Source organism: Embiotoca jacksoni, unplaced genomic scaffold (genome assembly GCF_022577435.1).
Source record: "Embiotoca jacksoni isolate LCO1_2020_lvr unplaced genomic scaffold, fEmbJac1.0.p SCAF_81, whole genome shotgun sequence".
Taxonomy (NCBI): domain Eukaryota; kingdom Metazoa; phylum Chordata; class Actinopteri; family Embiotocidae; genus Embiotoca; species Embiotoca jacksoni.
Window position 1 is genome coordinate 127,501 of NW_027185438.1, and position 17,823 is coordinate 145,323.

General features: G+C 42.4%; 1 protein-coding gene across 1 annotated transcript in view; it reads left to right on the plus strand.

Moving 5' to 3' along the window:
- Positions 1 to 17,823, plus strand: part of pdzd2 (PDZ domain containing 2) — a 66,647-nt gene that overhangs the window by 33,675 nt on the left and 15,149 nt on the right. The window contains exons 11-20 of the mRNA XM_069139351.1: positions 5,062 to 5,176; positions 5,255 to 5,328; positions 5,562 to 5,787; positions 7,262 to 7,379; positions 8,177 to 8,309; positions 8,715 to 8,802; positions 8,976 to 9,079; positions 11,398 to 11,569; positions 13,275 to 14,641; positions 14,841 to 14,985. Coding sequence (XP_068995452.1) covers positions 5,062 to 5,176; positions 5,255 to 5,328; positions 5,562 to 5,787; positions 7,262 to 7,379; positions 8,177 to 8,309; positions 8,715 to 8,802; positions 8,976 to 9,079; positions 11,398 to 11,569; positions 13,275 to 14,641; positions 14,841 to 14,985 — 2,542 coding nt within the window. The remainder of the gene's footprint in view (positions 1 to 5,061; positions 5,177 to 5,254; positions 5,329 to 5,561; positions 5,788 to 7,261; positions 7,380 to 8,176; positions 8,310 to 8,714; positions 8,803 to 8,975; positions 9,080 to 11,397; positions 11,570 to 13,274; positions 14,642 to 14,840; positions 14,986 to 17,823) is intronic.

Consider the following 17,823-nt stretch of genomic DNA (forward strand, 5'->3'; position numbering starts at 1 on the left):
ATAGGGTTTATCAACCAAAAACCTTCACCAATGATTTAAACAGAGAGAAATGTTGTCGTTATTATGCTATGATTTTACTGGTCTGGCCCACTTGAGATCAAAGTGGGCAGTATGTGGCCCCTTAACTAAAATGAGTTTGACACCCCTGGTGTAGATCATGACCTGCTGTTTGAGACATAAAGGGTCTTCCGGGAGAAGGCTTTGATCTCCCGACGTGGACGAGAGCGCCCCTCTGGTAAACGTCGGTATTGCACGTGTGAGTTAACCCTTTAGTTGCTGGTAAAACTAATGTGGGTTACATCATGTTCTAGTGAAAGTCTTTTCTTACAGAACAACCGTCATTCCTTCATAAATCAGATTGATATTGTTGTGTATTCTGTACACTTTAACAACTGGCTGTCAGGACACGGTACTTTTTTTAAACTGACACATCATAAAAATGTAAAATAAATATAATTTTTTTTTTGAATGCCGATAACATTTTGGGATCTCAAAGTAAAACAGAACTTTTTGTTTTCTTATTCTGGATTTTCATACAGTGAGTCCAACATGAAAAATTTGTTTCAGTCACACAATACAAAATTGAGACAATTTTAACTTTTTTTTTTAAATCAAAAGGGGAACCGGAATCATTCATTGTCGTGATATTAGGGTTAAGATTAGTGCATGGAGGTCTTAAACTGACAGGATGACCCATCACACTGAACTGCAGGCTTGGTGAGGGCGGATCACACAATCTGAATGGTCACCAATCTCAGTCATTGACGAACCTCATCACATTTTAACAGAAGTTGATGAAATATAAGTTTACCACACAAACTAACGTTCAACTGCAGGTTCTCACAAACATCAACTTCACATGACACAATGAGAAAAGGACAAAGACGAAAGCCAATGTTTTTCTTATGTTTTTCCATAATATGAAGCCTAAACATGAACACAAACATAATGCGTGTTTGCATGGCTAACTTTCTGGTAATTTGGTGAACACGTGTATCCCAGCAGCAGTGAAGTAGGATGAAGAGATGATCAGAAGGTTTGTCACAGCTGACTTCCATCAGCCAATCAGATAATCTCTCCTCCTTCAAACCTCTGAGCTGCTGCGTGTTTCTGATGAGTGAAGAAGCAGCAGACTGACATCATCCAGACTTTAACCAGGAGGAAACTCACTCACTCACTCACTCACTCTCTCACACACACACACACACACACACACACACACACACACACACACACACACACACACACACACACACACACACACACACACACACACAGCCTCTGATCTCTGGAGTTATGGTTGACCTCCACCATAGTGATGTCAATCAGCTGTGAAGAGGGAACTAATATTATGAATAATAAGAACAGCTGCCCAGTGGAGGAGGAGCTTCAGTGATTTCATTTGATTTATTTTTCACAAAGTAAAAACACAAGATTTTACAAAATATAAAAATTCAGTGCTGTGCATGAAGAGGCAGAAAACCAAGTGGGCTGATCTGAAGCCTCCATCCGATCTTATTGAAAGGTTACAATTATAGAAAATACAAAGTTTATATGCAGAAATAATATTTCTACATGAATATAATGGAAATAAATAACAACCAAATACAGGCTATAACAGCAGAAACAATAAGGCCAATATAAAAGCAGAAAGATGAGTATGTGATGGAGGAGAGTTTAGGTTAGGTTAGGTAGTTACTTTATTAATCCCCGAGGGGAATTTTTTTTTTTTTCGCTACAGCAGTATACAGAAGCAATAAGATAACAATAGAATAATAGAAAAGCAATAAAATAGCAGTAAATAGCAGTAAAAAAATATAAAATATACAGTATATACAGTACAGTATATATCTATATATATTATATACAAACAACCAAGAAACACAGTCAACAGTGTTATTGTTGTGTGATGGATTTTGCCAGAGGTGAGTTATTGTACAGTCTAATTGCGGTCGGCAGGAATGATCTCCTGTATCAGGAATGATCTCCTGTATCAGGAATGATCTCCTGTATCTGGAATGATCTCCTGTATCTGGAATGATCTCCTGTATCTGGAATGATCTCCTGTATCTGGAATGATCTCCTGTATCAGAATGATCTCCTGTATCAGGAATGATCTCCTGTATCTGTCCTTGTGACAGCGGAGCTGGAGGAATCTTTTAGAGAAAGTGCTCCTCTGTCCCTGCAGCAGGTGGAGAGGGTGGTCAGGATTATCCAATATGGACAATAGTTTGTTCAGCGTCCTCCTCTCCACCACCTTTTCCAGGCTGTCCAGTTTGTAGTCGATGATGGAGCTGGCCTTCTTAACCAGTTTGTTAAGTCTGTTGGTGTCTCCGGCTCCAATGCTGCTCCCCCAGCAGACCACAGCGAAGTACAGTTCACTGGCCACAACAGATGGTAGAACATCTCCAACATCTCGCTGCACACATTGAAGGATCGAAGTTTCCTCAAGAAAAAGAGTCGACTCATCCCCTTCTTGTAGACAGCGTTGATGTTGGTCTTCCAGTTCAGTCTGTTGTCATGGAGACACCAGGTACTTGTACTCCTCAACCATGTCCACCTCCTCTCCCAGAACTCTCAGCGGTTGTGGAGCCGTCGTCTTCCTCCTGAAGTCGACCACCATCTCTCTGGTCTTGGCCACGTTCAGGAGCAGGTGATTTCTTCCCGCCCACTCCACAAAGTCCTCCACTACTGCCCTGTACTCCTCCTCCCGTCCATCCCTTATACACCGTCCACTGACTCCTCCTCCCGTCCATCCCTTATACATCCTACCACTGCAGAGTCATCAGAGAACTTCTGCAGATGTCTTGACTCTGAGTTGTTCTGGAAGTCAGTGTTGTAGAAGGTGAACAGGAAGGAGACAGAACAGTTCCCTGAGGAGCTCCAGTACCACTGACCACCGTATCAGACAGCACACTGTCCAGACGGACAAACTGTGGTCTGCCTGTCAGGTAGTCATTGATCCAGGAGACGGTGGACGTGTCCACCCCCTCCACCCCCCCACCACCTGCAGCTTCTCACTCAGCAGCAGTGGTTGGATGGTGTTAAATGCACTGGAGAAATCAAAGAAAGTGATTCTCACAGATTCACCGGTTCCATCCAGGTGAGACTGAGCTCGTTGCAGCAGGTAGATGATGGCGTCGTCCACTCCCACATGAGGCTGGTACGCAAATTGCAGAGGATCCAGTGAAGATTTCACCAGCGGCCTGAGGTGGGCCAAGACCAGCCTCTCCAGCACCTTCATCACATGAGATGTGAGGGCAACCGGTCGGTAGTCATTGAGGCCAGATGGAGTCTTCTTCTTGGGGACAGGAACCAGACAGGACGTCTTCCACAGCACCGGGACCTCCTCCTGCTTCAGGCTCAGGTTGAAGAGGTGTTGTAGGACCTCAGCCAGCTGGACGGCGCAGGTCTTCAGGACCCCGGGGCCGATGCCGTCAGGTCCTGCAGCCTTGCGCTGGTGGATTCTCTCCAGCTGTCTCCTAACCTGGCCAGTCGTCACAGAGAGGGGTGTGTGTGTGGGGGGGGAGTGGGGGGGGGGTCAAGGTGTCGATGGAGGAAGAGCCCTTTGAGATTGAGGGCTCTATGCAGTTCACCATGTTTACATGCGAATGTTGCAGTTACGAAACAGAAGTTAAATGTTTTTAAGCACCTTTTCAAGCATTTAATAGAAGAACAGCTTTAAAATAATGTGGAAGTGTTCGGGAATATTCAGGGTTGCAATTCTAACAAAACGTTTTTGGAGGATCAAGAGTTTATTGAGGATTGTAGGAAAAGTGCCCAAACTATATTAGGTTTTGTGCCCTCATGGTTGAAATGCACTTATTGTAAATCGCTTTGGATGAAAGCGTCAGATAAATGAAATATAATGTAATATAATGTAATGTAGTACGTTACAATATAAGAGATAAGGATAAATGAGATCTAATATAGACTAGATGATTAACCTTCCTTATTATACTAATAGATTTATCCATGTTTTTACTGACTCAGTCAGTATGACAGTTCTCATCAACAAGAATTCCCAGAAGTCTTGTTGATGACATTCGAGGCATCTCCACAGACTCTATTATGATTTTAGATGACTCCTTAAAATATGCTTTTTTACCACTGATGAAAAAATTAGATTTTTTTTTTTATATTCAAAGATAGTTTATTTAATATAAACCATATAGCGTAAGCAGTTAAACCAACATTGGCATCCTTTATCAGTGAACTAAAATTTGATTGATTATTGGAGAAAGGATATTTGAGACATTTGACAGATCATTGACATAGATGAGGAAAAATAATGGTCCAACAATAGACCCCTGTGGAACCCCACATAGTCGTCTAGCTGTGTTGGAATAGCATCCCTATATGCAAACATCACTCATTTTATAACCATTTGTATGAAGTATCCTTATTTTATCCCAAAACCATACTGGGATTTATAAAGAATTGAATTACAGTCCAGATGACAAATAATCCTTTTGTATATATTTTTTTCTAATATTTTGAAAAAAAAACAACGTCTAGTTTTTAGATGAACATGGATCATTTGCTTTAAACAGGAATAACTTTTACAACTTTTCAGTCCTCTGGTCTGTTTTCAAAGACGGAGAAAAGATATCGAGAAGTGGCTTCAATATTGATTGTTCCAGTCTTCATGACTTCTGATAGAAGACAAAAACCTGCTTCTTGGAAACACTGATTTTAATTAAATGTCAAAGAGAACAAAGAACACTCATCAATAGTGAAATCAGGAGCTGGAACCATGTTGAGGATCGAACAGAAGTAAATGATTCACTGAAAGCTCCCGATGCAACTCTTTCATTTATTACACATTTTTAGTTTCAGTCATGGAGCAGTGCTGAGAACATCTGAGTTCATGTTCACACTGACCGTTAAAATAAAGTGTTGTTTATCTGTAAAATCAAATTATTTGAAAAGAATTGTGATTTTAAATGTTTGTGTTTCCTTCTCTCTTCAGTCACACATCAACCATCTAACAAAATGCCAAACATCATATTCCTAGAAAACCCGTTTGACTTGAGTGGCGTGTCTCGGTTTGTGCTGCAGGGTCTGGGCTTCAGCATCGTTGGTGGGCACGACTCCGCTCGTGGTCAGATGGGGATTTTTGTCAAAACCATTTTTCCTTATGGAGCTGCAGCAGCTGATGGACGACTGAAAGAAGGTAAACGGTCCGCCAGTCCAGCTGGAGCGGTGATGGACATCTACATTCACACTCATGTCTAACTACTGTTGTCTGTAGGAGATGAGATCCTGGAGGTAAACAGTGAGTCTCTCCAAGGACTGACTCACCAACAGGCCATCCAGACCTTCAAGGTTGGACTTTTACAGTATCTAAGTGTTCACAAAGTTAAACTTGTTTTTTGAATGTTTGTGACAAATACTTTTTCCTTTAGACAAAATAATTTATTTTTTATGTCCCCAGACTGGCTGGAGTATTTTTTTTTATGAGAGCTCAGTGTTCGACTTTGTCTGAAGCTTCAGTGTGAGGATAAAAGTTAAAACTTGTCCATCTCCACTTCCTGAATGTCATTTATGTTTTCCCACAGCAACTAAAGAAAGGCGTTGTGACCTTGACCATTCGGACCCGTCTGCGCAGTCCCAGCCTGACACCGTGTCCGACCCCGACCCTGCTCAGCCGCTCCAGCTCTCCCAACTCCAACATCAGCGGGGGAACCACGCCCATCCCGCCAGGGGGCGAAGAAGCTGAAGGCCACAGGGCCATCGGTCCCGGTCCAAAAGACTGCATCATAATGGAGGTCACACTTCACAAAGGTCGGAGAACCAGACACATTCAGATACTAATGGTCACTTTAATTTCACCTCCTCTGTGGAGATGTGCCAGGCCGGAGGACCCAGTGTTAGTATTTGTTGGTCTCTTATAGTACCTGTTGGTCTCTAATAGTACCTGTTGGTCTCTAATAGTACCTATTGGTCTCTAATAGTACCTGTTGGTCTCTTATAGTACCTGTTGGTCTCTAATAGTACCGGTTGGTACCTGTTGGTCTCTAATGGTACCTGTTGGTCTCTTATAGTACCTGTTGGTCTCTAATAGTACCTGTTGGTACCGGTTGGTCTCTAATGGTACCTGTTGGTCTCTAATAGTTCCTGTTGGTCTCTGATAGTACCTGTTGGTCTCTAATGGTACCTGTTGGTCTCTTATAGTACCTGTTGGTCTCTAATAGTACCGGTTGGTACCTGTTGGTCTCTAATGGCACCTGTTGGTCTCTAATAGTACCTGTTGGTCTCTTATAGTACCTGTTGGTCTCTAATAGTACCGGTTGGTACCTGTTGGTCTCTAATGGTACCTGTTGGTCTCTTATAGTACCTGTTGGTCTCTAATAGTACCTGTTGGTCTCTTATAGTACCTGTTGGTCTCTAATAGTACCTGTTGGTACCGGTTGGTCTCTAATGGTACCTGTTGGTCTCTAATAGTTCCTGTTGGTCTCTGATAGTACCTGTTGGTCTCTAATGGTACCTGTTGGTCTCTTATAGTACCTGTTGGTCTCTAATAGTACCGGTTGGTACCTGTTGGTCTCTAATGGCACCTGTTGGTCTCTTATAGTACCTGTTGGTCTCTAATAGTACCTGTTGGTCTCTAATAGTACCTGTTGGTCTCTTATAGTACCTGTTGGTACATGTTGGTCTCTAATGGTACCTGTTGGTCTCTAATAGTACCTGTTGGTCTCTAATAGTACCTGTTGGTACCGGTTGGTCTCTAATGGTACCTGTTGGTCTCTAATAGTTCCTGTTGGTCTCTGATAGTACCTGTTGGTCTCTAATGGTACCTGTTGGTCTCTAATAGTACCGGTTGGTACCTGTTGGTCTCTAATGGTACCTGTTGGTCTCTTATAGTACCTGTTGGTCTCTAATAGTACCTGTTGGTCTCTAATAGTACCTGTTGGTACCGGTTGGTCTCTAATGGTACCTGTTGGTCTCTAATAGTTCCTGTTGGTCTCTGATAGTACCTGTTGGTCTCTAATAGTACCGGTTGGTACCTGTTGGTCTCTAATGGTACCTGTTGGTCTCTTATAGTACCTGTTGGTCTCTAATAGTACCTGTTGGTCTCTAATAGTACCTGTTAGTCTCTTATAGTACCTGTTGGTCTATTTTATAGTACCTGTTTGTTCTCTTATAGTACCTGTTGGTGTCTAATAGTAACTGTTGGTCTGTTTTATAGTACCTGTTGGTCTCTAATAGTACCTGTTGGTCTGTCTTATAGCACCTGCTATCTTATTGCTTGTTGCAGAGTCTGCTGTTGGTCTGGGAATTGGAGTTTGCTGTCTGACGTTGGAGAACTCGTCTCCTGGAATCTACATCCACAGCTTGGCTCTGGGATCTGTGTCCAAGATGGACAGCAGACTCAGGTAAAAAAATACAGTCACATTTTAAAGTTAATATGTTGTTGCACTGATGCAATATGAAGTGAACAACAAATTATATTTCACTGACTGAAAAGTGTGTTCATGAATAATGTGGACTTATGTGTATTTATATATGAACAAAAGGGCTTTAAAACAGACAGAAAACAGTCACAGATCGATGATCTTTAATTATTTTTGTTTAATGTGTTGTCAGCGTAGTTAAATCCTGTAGAAATGACAAATTATAGAGACTCATGAAAACAAAATGCCGTGAGGCAGAGAACACATGATGACTTATCTGATCCACCTGAGAATGAACCTCTCCTCATGAAGGAAGCTCTCAACCATCAGAACAACAGTGACACTGCCCCCTGCTGGATGGTAATAGAACTGGAGGCTGCAACCTGGAAATACTGCAAGACAATTAACATGAAGAGCTTTATTGTTTTATTTGTTCAGCAGCTGAACAGATAAAGATGCATGTGAAACAAATGACATCAGAACTTTATTAAAATGTTATGTTATGTCCCTATATACCAACACTGACACTAGATATTTAATAATATAATTATTCTATTTAAAAAACTATAATGGAGATGAAGAGCATGAAAAAAAGTTAATTCATTAAAAGGAGATTAGTTGCATGACCCAATTAAATATTTTGACATTTTGCTCAGTTATGTAATCAAGCATCCTCTTCGCCGATGGGCAGTTTGTCCTCATCTTTCTTTATGACTCGTGTTTCTGGTTTTGTCTGTCATAAAGATCGACCTGTGCTCACACGTTTCCTCTTTCTGCAGCCGTGGAGATCAGATATTGGAAGTGGACTCAGTCAGTCTTCGTCACGCTGCTCTCAGTGAGGCCTACGCTATCCTCAGTGAATGTGGCCCTGGACCAGTCAGTCTGATCATTAGCCGGCACCCCAACCCCAAGGTAAAACCATGTCTGTCTCTTTTAAGATGTTCAACATGTGTGTAGCTCCCGAGCCTCTCATCTGTAGAGTAGCCTGAACTCTGTTCATAAACATGACAACACAGTGCGAGTTTCTTACCTCAACAACACACTTGTAACGCCGCACCCTACTCACCGTGATCCGACTTCTTGCCACTCGACTCAGAATTTAATTTTCTCTGCTCAGGTTTCCGGTTTGTGAAGAAATCACACAATCAATCACACGTTCTTATTTTATGTATAAAGTTGATACTTTTTGTACTTTAAGCTATTTACATTTTTCTTCTTTTTTTCAATTAAATATTTTCATAAAATACCTCCATCACTGTTGTGTTTGTATCTGGTGGTCAGATTTACAGTAATACAATAAAACATGTCTCATCTCAGGTATCAGAGCAGGAGATGGATCACATTATAGCTCGATCCACCCAGCGGGACAAAATGAGCAGGAACAGACTCTCGTCTCCTTCCCAAGGTCTGATCTTTACCTGCATTTACATTCCACTTTATTGAATCCAGCACTGCAATCATTTTACAAATGTCCATGTTACGTTACCACAGCTCAGCAGCATGGCTCAGACACCCAGGTAAAGTACATGTACGTATATATTTCTTTGTTCTGGGTGTCTGATTTGTTGTCTTCTGCAGGAGCGTCCTCAAAGAGTCTCCACCCAGCGGTGAAGGAGCGGCAGGGAGACGGTTCGCCCGCTCTCAGCTGGACCATGAAGAGGTTCCTTGAGCCTGCCAGTAGAGTAAGTATTCATTTAATATTCATGTGTTATTCCTTCCTTCTAGAGACATATTGTCCTCTTCGGATTCATTATTTTTAACTGATGTTTTAACTCATGGTTGAAATGCACTTATTGTAAGTTGCTTTGGATAAAAGCGTCAGCTAAATGTTATGTAATGTAACTGATCCTTGTGGTCTAAGCAGTTGTGAGACTCCCTGAGAAGAAGTACTCACTGAGAGCTCCTCCAACAACAACATAGCGTCTTTATTCTGTCTGCAGTGATGTGAGCCAGCAGGCCGACCGTCAGCCCGTCCATGATTTTACAGATGTTTTTTAGTGACAGCTGTTATTTTGCAGCGGCTTTCCTCAGAAGATACAATGCATTTGTACAGTTTTATGATTTTGTTTTTGTTTTTTTGGAGGGGGCAACAACATTACAAAGTTGAGGTAAAAAAACGGTTATTTTTTTAAAAGTACGATCAAATAAAGAAAGAGTCATATGTCATCCCCTCCTGTGGTCATACACATACTGCATGTGACAGAAAATAGTGGGAAATATTTTGGTTCTAATCTTTCTGAGCTCAAGTGACGTAGCTTTACGAAACAGTTTGTGACTGTAATACAGAATATATGAAGCTACATGTGATGTCACAATGAGGACTTTAACTGCACCTGACACAGTTCAGGTCTGAGTGTGGAGACATTCACATTTGAACAAATATAACTATGTTTTCTGAACGCAGCATCATGTGACTGAAGTGGATCATCATGTAGTTCAGAGTTTGTTAGTGTGTGATGAAGTAGGTTTGAAGAGAGCGGGGCAGAAGGGGGGGGGGGACACTGGTAGGACTCTGGATGTTTTGTTGGTGATGGAAGTTAACGACACGTTTCAGTGGTGCTGATGGTTTTAGGCTACTCCAGTGTTTTAGCTGCAGGCTAACGGTGAACTAGCAGAATGAGTGGACGAGCGAGTGAGGGAGTGTGAGTTGTGTCCAGAGGTGTCGTCATGAAGTTCAGTTTGATAAACTGAGACTTTCAGTCAGCAGCAGATCTCCTCATGGCTTTTATTTACAGCGTTCGTCACACTCTGAACTGATAGTATCACTGATAGTACTGATAGTACCACTGATAGTACCACTGATAGTACTGCTAGTACCACTGCTAGTACCACTGATAGTACCGATAGTACCACTGATAGTACTGATAGTACCACTGACAGTACCATTGATGGTAGTACTGATAGTACCACTGATAGTATAATGATAATATATTACTATATAATATAATAATAATAAATACAATTTAATATAATGTAATGTAATATAATGGGTTCTCCGTGTGCCTGCGTAGGTTCTCCGTGCGTCTGCGTAGGCTCTCCGTGCGTCTGCGTGGGTTCTCCGTGCGTCTGCATGGGTTCTCCGTGTGCCTGCGTAGGTTCTCCGTGTGCCTGCAGGGGTTCTCCGTGTGCCTGCGCGTGTGTCCGCGTGGGTTCTCCGTGTGTCCGCGCGTGTGTCCGCGTGGGTTCTCCGTGTGTCCGCGTGGGTTCTCCATGGGTTCTCCATGGGTCTGCGTGGGTTTTCTCTGTACTCCGGCTTCTTCCCACCGTCCAAGGACATGCACCTCAGGTTAATTGGTGGGTCTACAGATTGCTGAGTGAATGAGAGCGTGAACGGTCTTTGCTTGTCTGTCTCTGTGTTGTCCCTGTGATGGACTGGCCACCTGTCCAGGTGAACCCTGCCTTCTCCCAAAGTGAGCTGGGATAAGCTCCGCCCCCCACTGACCCTGTTCAGGATAAAGCGGCCATATATAATGGATGGATAATATAATATAATCTGTGTGCTGTAACCCTGACTGTTCCAATATTCATGTTGTCATCCTTACATTTCGTTCTTCTCCGGACCTCCTTGTCAATCTCTCGACTGTCTCTCCTCCATCACAATGACATCCTTTTGACCAGTTGAGCACGTTAGCATCATGGTTAACATGAACCAGATTCACTATCCCCACCTTCCCATCTCCCAGTCCTAAACACAAGCCCATAGAGCGCCTCCTGCTGGCGGACTGGAACAGTGTTGTGTTCTCTCTGAGCCACTCGGTCTTCTTTTACACTTCAGGGCTGTTTATGAACCTGGTTTTATTTCAGCACACAGAACAGTTAGCGGACTTGAAGGAGATATTCACTGAATTTTAAAAAAGTGTTATTGAGTAGAATCACAGACTCTTTAAGTTCAATTCATTTTCATTTGCTAACCATGTACCTCTGTGAAGGTTACAATACGTATCAGAGCTATTTCAAGGTCCTGTGGTTGTGACTGTGATCTTTGTTGTCCTGTGTGAAGCAGGGCTCGCTGAGCTCAGAGACGGAGTTATCTCAGTACTTCTCCCAGGACGACTCCTTCCTGCCTGAATCCATCCTGATGGGCTCCAACAGCGATGAAGCTCTCCATCAGCAGAGCTGCAGCACCTCACTGGACGAGAACTCAACACAACCACATGCTAAGATTTCACCATGTAAGTACCAAGAAGACCTAGCACTGGTTTACCTAGGATTAAACCTAGCTGTCACTAACAACTGTTATTATAATTTATTAATGAGTCTGTTGATGTTTTTTCTTGATTACTCAGTGCTTTGTTTGGTTTATGTGTAGCACCTCTTACTGATGATGCAGATACAGATGATAACATTTACCTGGGTTCAGGAGTGGGAATCCTGGAATGGCTTATAGGAGGAGTTCATGTGGAGTCAAACAGCAGACAGTTTTATTGCCATAAAGCAATAACACACCTTATACAGCGTTGAACTTTGTATGAAAAAAAGAAATAATGATAGAGCTGTTTAAAAAAAAAAAAAAAAACTTCCCCAAGGAGCTGCAATTCAACAAAAGCTCCTTTAAATCAAAGACTTCAGTTTGTCCTGGTGCAGAGTGTTCAGGGATAACTGTGACTGCGTCCCTTGGAGTAGAGTTAAAGTGTATTCAGGTTCTTATCTGGTGTCTGGATGAAGTAATCCAACTATTCAGACGGATCACACAATAGGACTGTCCACTGTGTCAGTGGGCGGAGTTAACCCTCAGAGAGCACAGCCAATTATTCTCTTCTCCTGTTTGTAACATGAGACCTCGTTAACTTTATTCTTCATTCAGAATAACTGTGAATTGATATCAATACAAAACTCCAATCAGATGAACCTCCATACAGCACAACAACATCTGCTTTTATTTATTTAACTTTTTACCTCTAACATGTTCCTGGTAACCCTTTATATACATCGTTTGAACATGTTCCACCTTAACATGAATTTAAATTGAATTGTCACCACGAACATTCAAACCATATACATTATCCTAACTTACTGACCAGGTCAACAGAAAATAGCATTGTTAAATACGGAAAATATCTGTTCTTCACTAGAAATAACTGAACTCAGATCCAGATGGAATGATTGGTAACTTTTGAACTGAGGTTAAACTTTTATTAAACTTCCATTGACATTTGTTTAATCTTTATACACGATTTAATAAACAGCAACACAAGCCTCAGTGTGGGCTGACAAAGTTAACACATACAATAAGATATTTTTCTTTTGAAGGGATGCTGAGCTGCATCCAGATAATACTTATTTATATAACTCAGCTCAACTGTTTTCATGTCATATTTCTGATCAAACATAAATTCACTGCCACCGTCTCAACAATAATTTTTTGTTCATTAGATGTCAGTTATGCTCTTTCAACATCTTCACGTTACTATTCTGACAACGCAATAAAGTTCAACTTTACTATGAGTTAGTGAAACGTTAACAGAAATATTTTTAAGTGTCGTAGATCATATAATGAAGATTATGTCGTACCCTCAGCTCGTATACATCGTGTCTTCAGCTGTTCGAACATGTTTTTATAATCATGCTGTTGGATGGTTTGTAGACGTGATTCATAGCAGCAGTCATGTTTTTATAAATGTCTGACTCAATCAGCGGACATGTTGTTTTAGACTGTTTCTCTCTGGATTATAAATTTTTTATAGGACAGCCCCAGATCACGCATCATATCGTGGCATAAATCCTGATTATTATTGAAGGCAGGATTACCTGTTGGGAATGAATGCCTGGTTTAATATCTATCTCATCTAATGAAAAACAATGTAAAAAGTTCTAAAGATCTTTTTATTTAGCCAATAAAATTATTCTATTTACATATTATCTGCATCTGATTCTCAGCTTTCACCCCCTGCAACACACCACGAGACGAGCCCTGTGTCCCTGTGAATCCCCCGGTAGAGGAGGTCCGTCAGCCCATTACTGTCTCCAGCCCTGCTGCAGTGAGGAGCCCTCTTCTCCGACAGCGGAGGGTGATGTGCTTCGAGGATGAGCTGAGTGAAGACGACGGCTCAGACAACACAGGAAACACCGGACTCTTCCACAGGCCAACACAATCTCAGATTTCAAAAAAGGATTTGACAGTAGTGATTGCAACAGCATCGTTAGATGTAGACAGTGAAGACAGAGATCTGCAGAGGTGTGGAAGCAGTGATGTGACACCATCTGTCAGTTTGTTTCAGGCTGAGGAAGGTAGTACTAAGGAGTCCGAGTCACCTGGTTCTGAGTCACCCTTCATGCCTCTATACTGCCCCTTTGGCCACAAGGCCAGGCTGGCAAGCAGTACGGACTCAGTGTCCAGTAATCTGGCCATCAATAGTGAGAACTACACAAATCAAGATGATGGACAGGTGGAGTCAAAGCACTCCCCCAAACTGGAACATAAGGCAGTCACACGGGTTAAAAGTATGATGAGCATTGAAGCACCAAACCTGCCATCCCAGACCCCAGCCCAGACCCCATCCTATGTCCCATCCCAGACCCCATCCCAGATCCCATCCCATGTCCCATCCCATGTCCCATCCCAGACCCCATCCTATGTCCCATCCCAGACCCCAGCTCAGACCCCATCCCATGTCCCATTCCAAACCCCCTCCCAGACCCCAGCCCAGACCCCATCCCATGTTCCAGCCCAGACCCCATCCCAGACCCCATCCCACACCCCATCCCATGTCCCATCCCAGACCCTATCCCAGACCCCCGCCCAGACCCCATCCTATGTCCCATCCCAGACCCCATCCCAGACCCCATCCCATGTCCCATCCCATGTCCCATCCCAGACCCCATCCTATGTCCCAGCCCAGACCCTATCTCAGACCCCGTCCCAGACCCCATCTCATTTCCCATCCCAGACCCCAGCTCAGACCACATCCCATGTCCCATCCCAAACCCCCTCCCAGACCCCATCCCACACCCCATCCCATGTCCCATCCCAGACCCCATTCCAGACCCCATCTCATGTCCCATCCCAAACCCCATCCCAGGTCCAGCTCCCACTGTCTGGCAGAACCCCCCGGAGTGCTTCAGGGTTGGAGCCCCATCAGCTCTATAAGAAGGGAGATAACAGTGATCTTGGTGGCGTTTGTACCGTTGACACTGTGACCCTGAGAAGAAGTGAGGAGGAGTCGTTTGGGCTTGACGTGGAGATCAGGTCGTCCCCTCTGAGAGTTGTCATTGCTGGGTTAAAGGCCGGAGGCGCAGCAGAAAGGGTACGTTTGATGACTTTCATCTTCATCTCCGCAATCAGTGAATGGAGGCTTCAAACTTTATGGCAAACTTCTCCTATGAATTAAAAAAACAAAACAAAAAAAATAGTTAGACTTTAATGATATTAAAGACTTGTCCACTAGTCAGTCTGTTACTGAGTGAAAAGCTAAATTTGGTGTCCTTGTTCAACTTTACTTCCAGGAATCTACAGGCAAGCTGTGTCCTGGAGATGAGATTGTCAAAATAGGACATAAACTAGTGTGCTCTGTGAGCTACCAGGAAATCTGTAAGCTCATGCACAACCTCCCTGTGACACTGTCCTTGGAAGTCAAGAGATCAGTTTCAGGTAAGACCTTGATTTAGAGTCACTTTCATCCAGCGCCAGAGTGGATACTGCTGTTGTGTATTTAATTTACTGCTTCACACTGGAGCGTCTTAAGTATTATAACTGAGATGTGGTCCTTTCCTGAGGTTAGTTTGGTGACTGTGGAGTCCAGGAAGATTCCTTCACCTTTGGTGTCACTGGTGCAGAGGCATAAACATGAGGAGATCTGGCATGGAAGTTTTGTCTTCGTGCCATCGGACATCCTCAGCCGATTAATTTTGTTGACCAATCATCACATTTCAAACATAAAAGTAAATAATTAACCTATCAAGCTTGAGGATATTTTTTCAACTTCTATCAAAATGGAATCAGTAACAGCTGCAAAACTGAGGCCAAAATCAACAACCTGGGTTTTATTGGTAAAAGACACTTTTTCAATACGATGAGTCTCCCTATATTCACCAACAGGCCGGAGGGAAATTAGAAAAAAACAATGTTCTTCTGCCTAATCAAAACTCAAACATGTAAACGCTTTATCTCTCACTAGCTAAAGTAAACACAAAAAGTAGGAGAATAATATGTTGATCAACTATTGGTCCCATCCAGCTTTTGATTGTGGGTCAAGAAAAATGAAGTTGTTTGTGCGGAGTTCAGTTGAGTTTTATTATCGTTCAGGACTGTCCTGTTGCCTTCGCCTCCTTCTTTGTCTCTTCTGTTTAATTTCATTTAAGTAGTTTTCTATTCACCTCCATTCAAATAAATACTGTCGGCCATCAAAGTAAAGTGATAAAGTGTAAAGTGAGTTTTTTATGCTTTCTTTAGAGGACAGTAACAAAAATCAGCCTCACTGGAAACAAACCAGCATGCATAAGTAGGAAAGTTTCCCCACATGTGTGTTTAAAACAGTAATTTCCATTGATACTGATAAGTGTTCAACACTACCACGACCCATAAATATTTCCAGGTGGCCTGCCAAGCTGATTGGCTCGTGTCAGACAAGTCCTAAAAAGAGTGAAACGAAACTCAGACGTGGAGACCATCCTCGGTACATTTCTTTAATCCACTGATGTGTGAGGGACCAACAGGCAGGCAGCAGTCACAGACAGTTTGGAGATAGAAAGATAGAAAGGGAGACAACACTGATTGGTTTATTTAATGCTAAACCCAAAACCCACATGGATTATTTAAGAGCCTAAGTACAACCTTTTAACCATGCACCTTACTTTGGTCTCATAATATCCACAATTTATTAAAACAAACTGGACTCGTGATCAAACTCGATCTGGAGACACATTGTAGAAACTAAATGTTGGTTGAACTCAGTGTTGGTTGAACTCAGTGTTGGTTGAACTCAGTGTTGTTGAACTCTGTTGGTTGAACTCAGTGTTGGTTGAACTCAGTGTTGTTTGAACTCAGTGTTGGTTGAACTCTGTTGTTTGAACTCAGTGTTGTTGAACTCAGTGTTGTTTGAACTCTTTTGGTTGAACTCTTTTGGTTGAACTCAGTGTTGTTTGAACTCAGTGTTGTTGAACTCAGTGTTGGTTGAACTCAGTGTTGTTTGAACTCTTTTGGTTGAACTCTTTTGGTTGAACTCAGTGTTGTTTGAACTCAGTGTTGGTTGAACTCAGTGTTGTTTGAACTCTGTTGGTCAAACTCAGTGTTGGTTGAACTCAGTGTTGTTTGAACTCAGTGTTGGTTGAACTCAGTCTTGGTTGAACTCAGTGTTGTTTGAACTCTTTTGGTTGAACTCTTTTGGTTGAACTCAGTGTTGTTTGAACTCAGTGTTGGTTGAACTCAGTGTTGTTTGAACTCTGTTGGTCAAACTCAGTGTTGGTCGAACTCAGTGTTGGTTGAACTCAGTGTTGGTTGAACTCTTTTGGTTGAACTTCGTGTTGGTTGAACTCAGTGTTGGTTGAACTCGGTGTTGGTTGAAGTCAGTGTTGGTTGAACTCGGTGTTGGTTGAATCGACTCTGATCAGTAGTGGAGCTCTGCAACTGCTTAAAATCATGATGATGTCAGGATGTGGCAGATTCAGGAGATTCTTTCTGCCTTTTCCTGATTTCAAGCCTGAATTGACAAAGACCTTTGTTGTGCTGGTGACCCCACAGCTTTGACCACCAAACAACACGTTCTTTATATCCTCCACCTCATCTACAAGCTCCTCCATTTCTGTCAGAAAAATTTCACCAGGTTTTCCTCTCCGTTGTTGCCTCAATTCACCAAGAAACTCGTGAGCTGCAGGTTTAATTTTATATTGATCAGCATCCATAAGGTGCATTGACCATATCTGTTAAATGTGGGCGTGTCGGAGGTGGGACATGAGGCTGACCTGTGTTACGCACATTTCCACATGGATTGTGATTTACAAAGAGGACATTGTGTGCAGGTGTATGTTCACATAGCTTTATAAATCTGCAATTTTTTTTTTTTATTTTTTTTTTTAATTTTTTTTTTACATTTTTGGACATTGTGTACACTTTTAGTGTTAATCCTGTTTAATGTTTTATAATGAGGCTCCAGATAAGGGGACAGAGACAGACAGGGACCTTTAGTGGGTAGAGAGACACAGTGACATGAGGAACAAACAAACCAACTGAAGCTCACAGACCTGAACATTGACAGAAGGACTGATCACTGAAACACTTCAATCATTACAATGAGCCCCTGCAGAGTTCCAGTTTGACTTCAGAGTTCCAGTTTGACTTCAGAGTTCCAGTTTGACTTCAGAGTTCCAGTCTGACTTCAGAGTTCCAGTTTGACTTCAGAGTTCCAGTCTGACTTCAGAGTTCCAGTTTGACTTCAGAGTTCCAGTCTGACTTCAGAGTTACAGTCTGACTTCAGAGTTACAGTCTGACTGC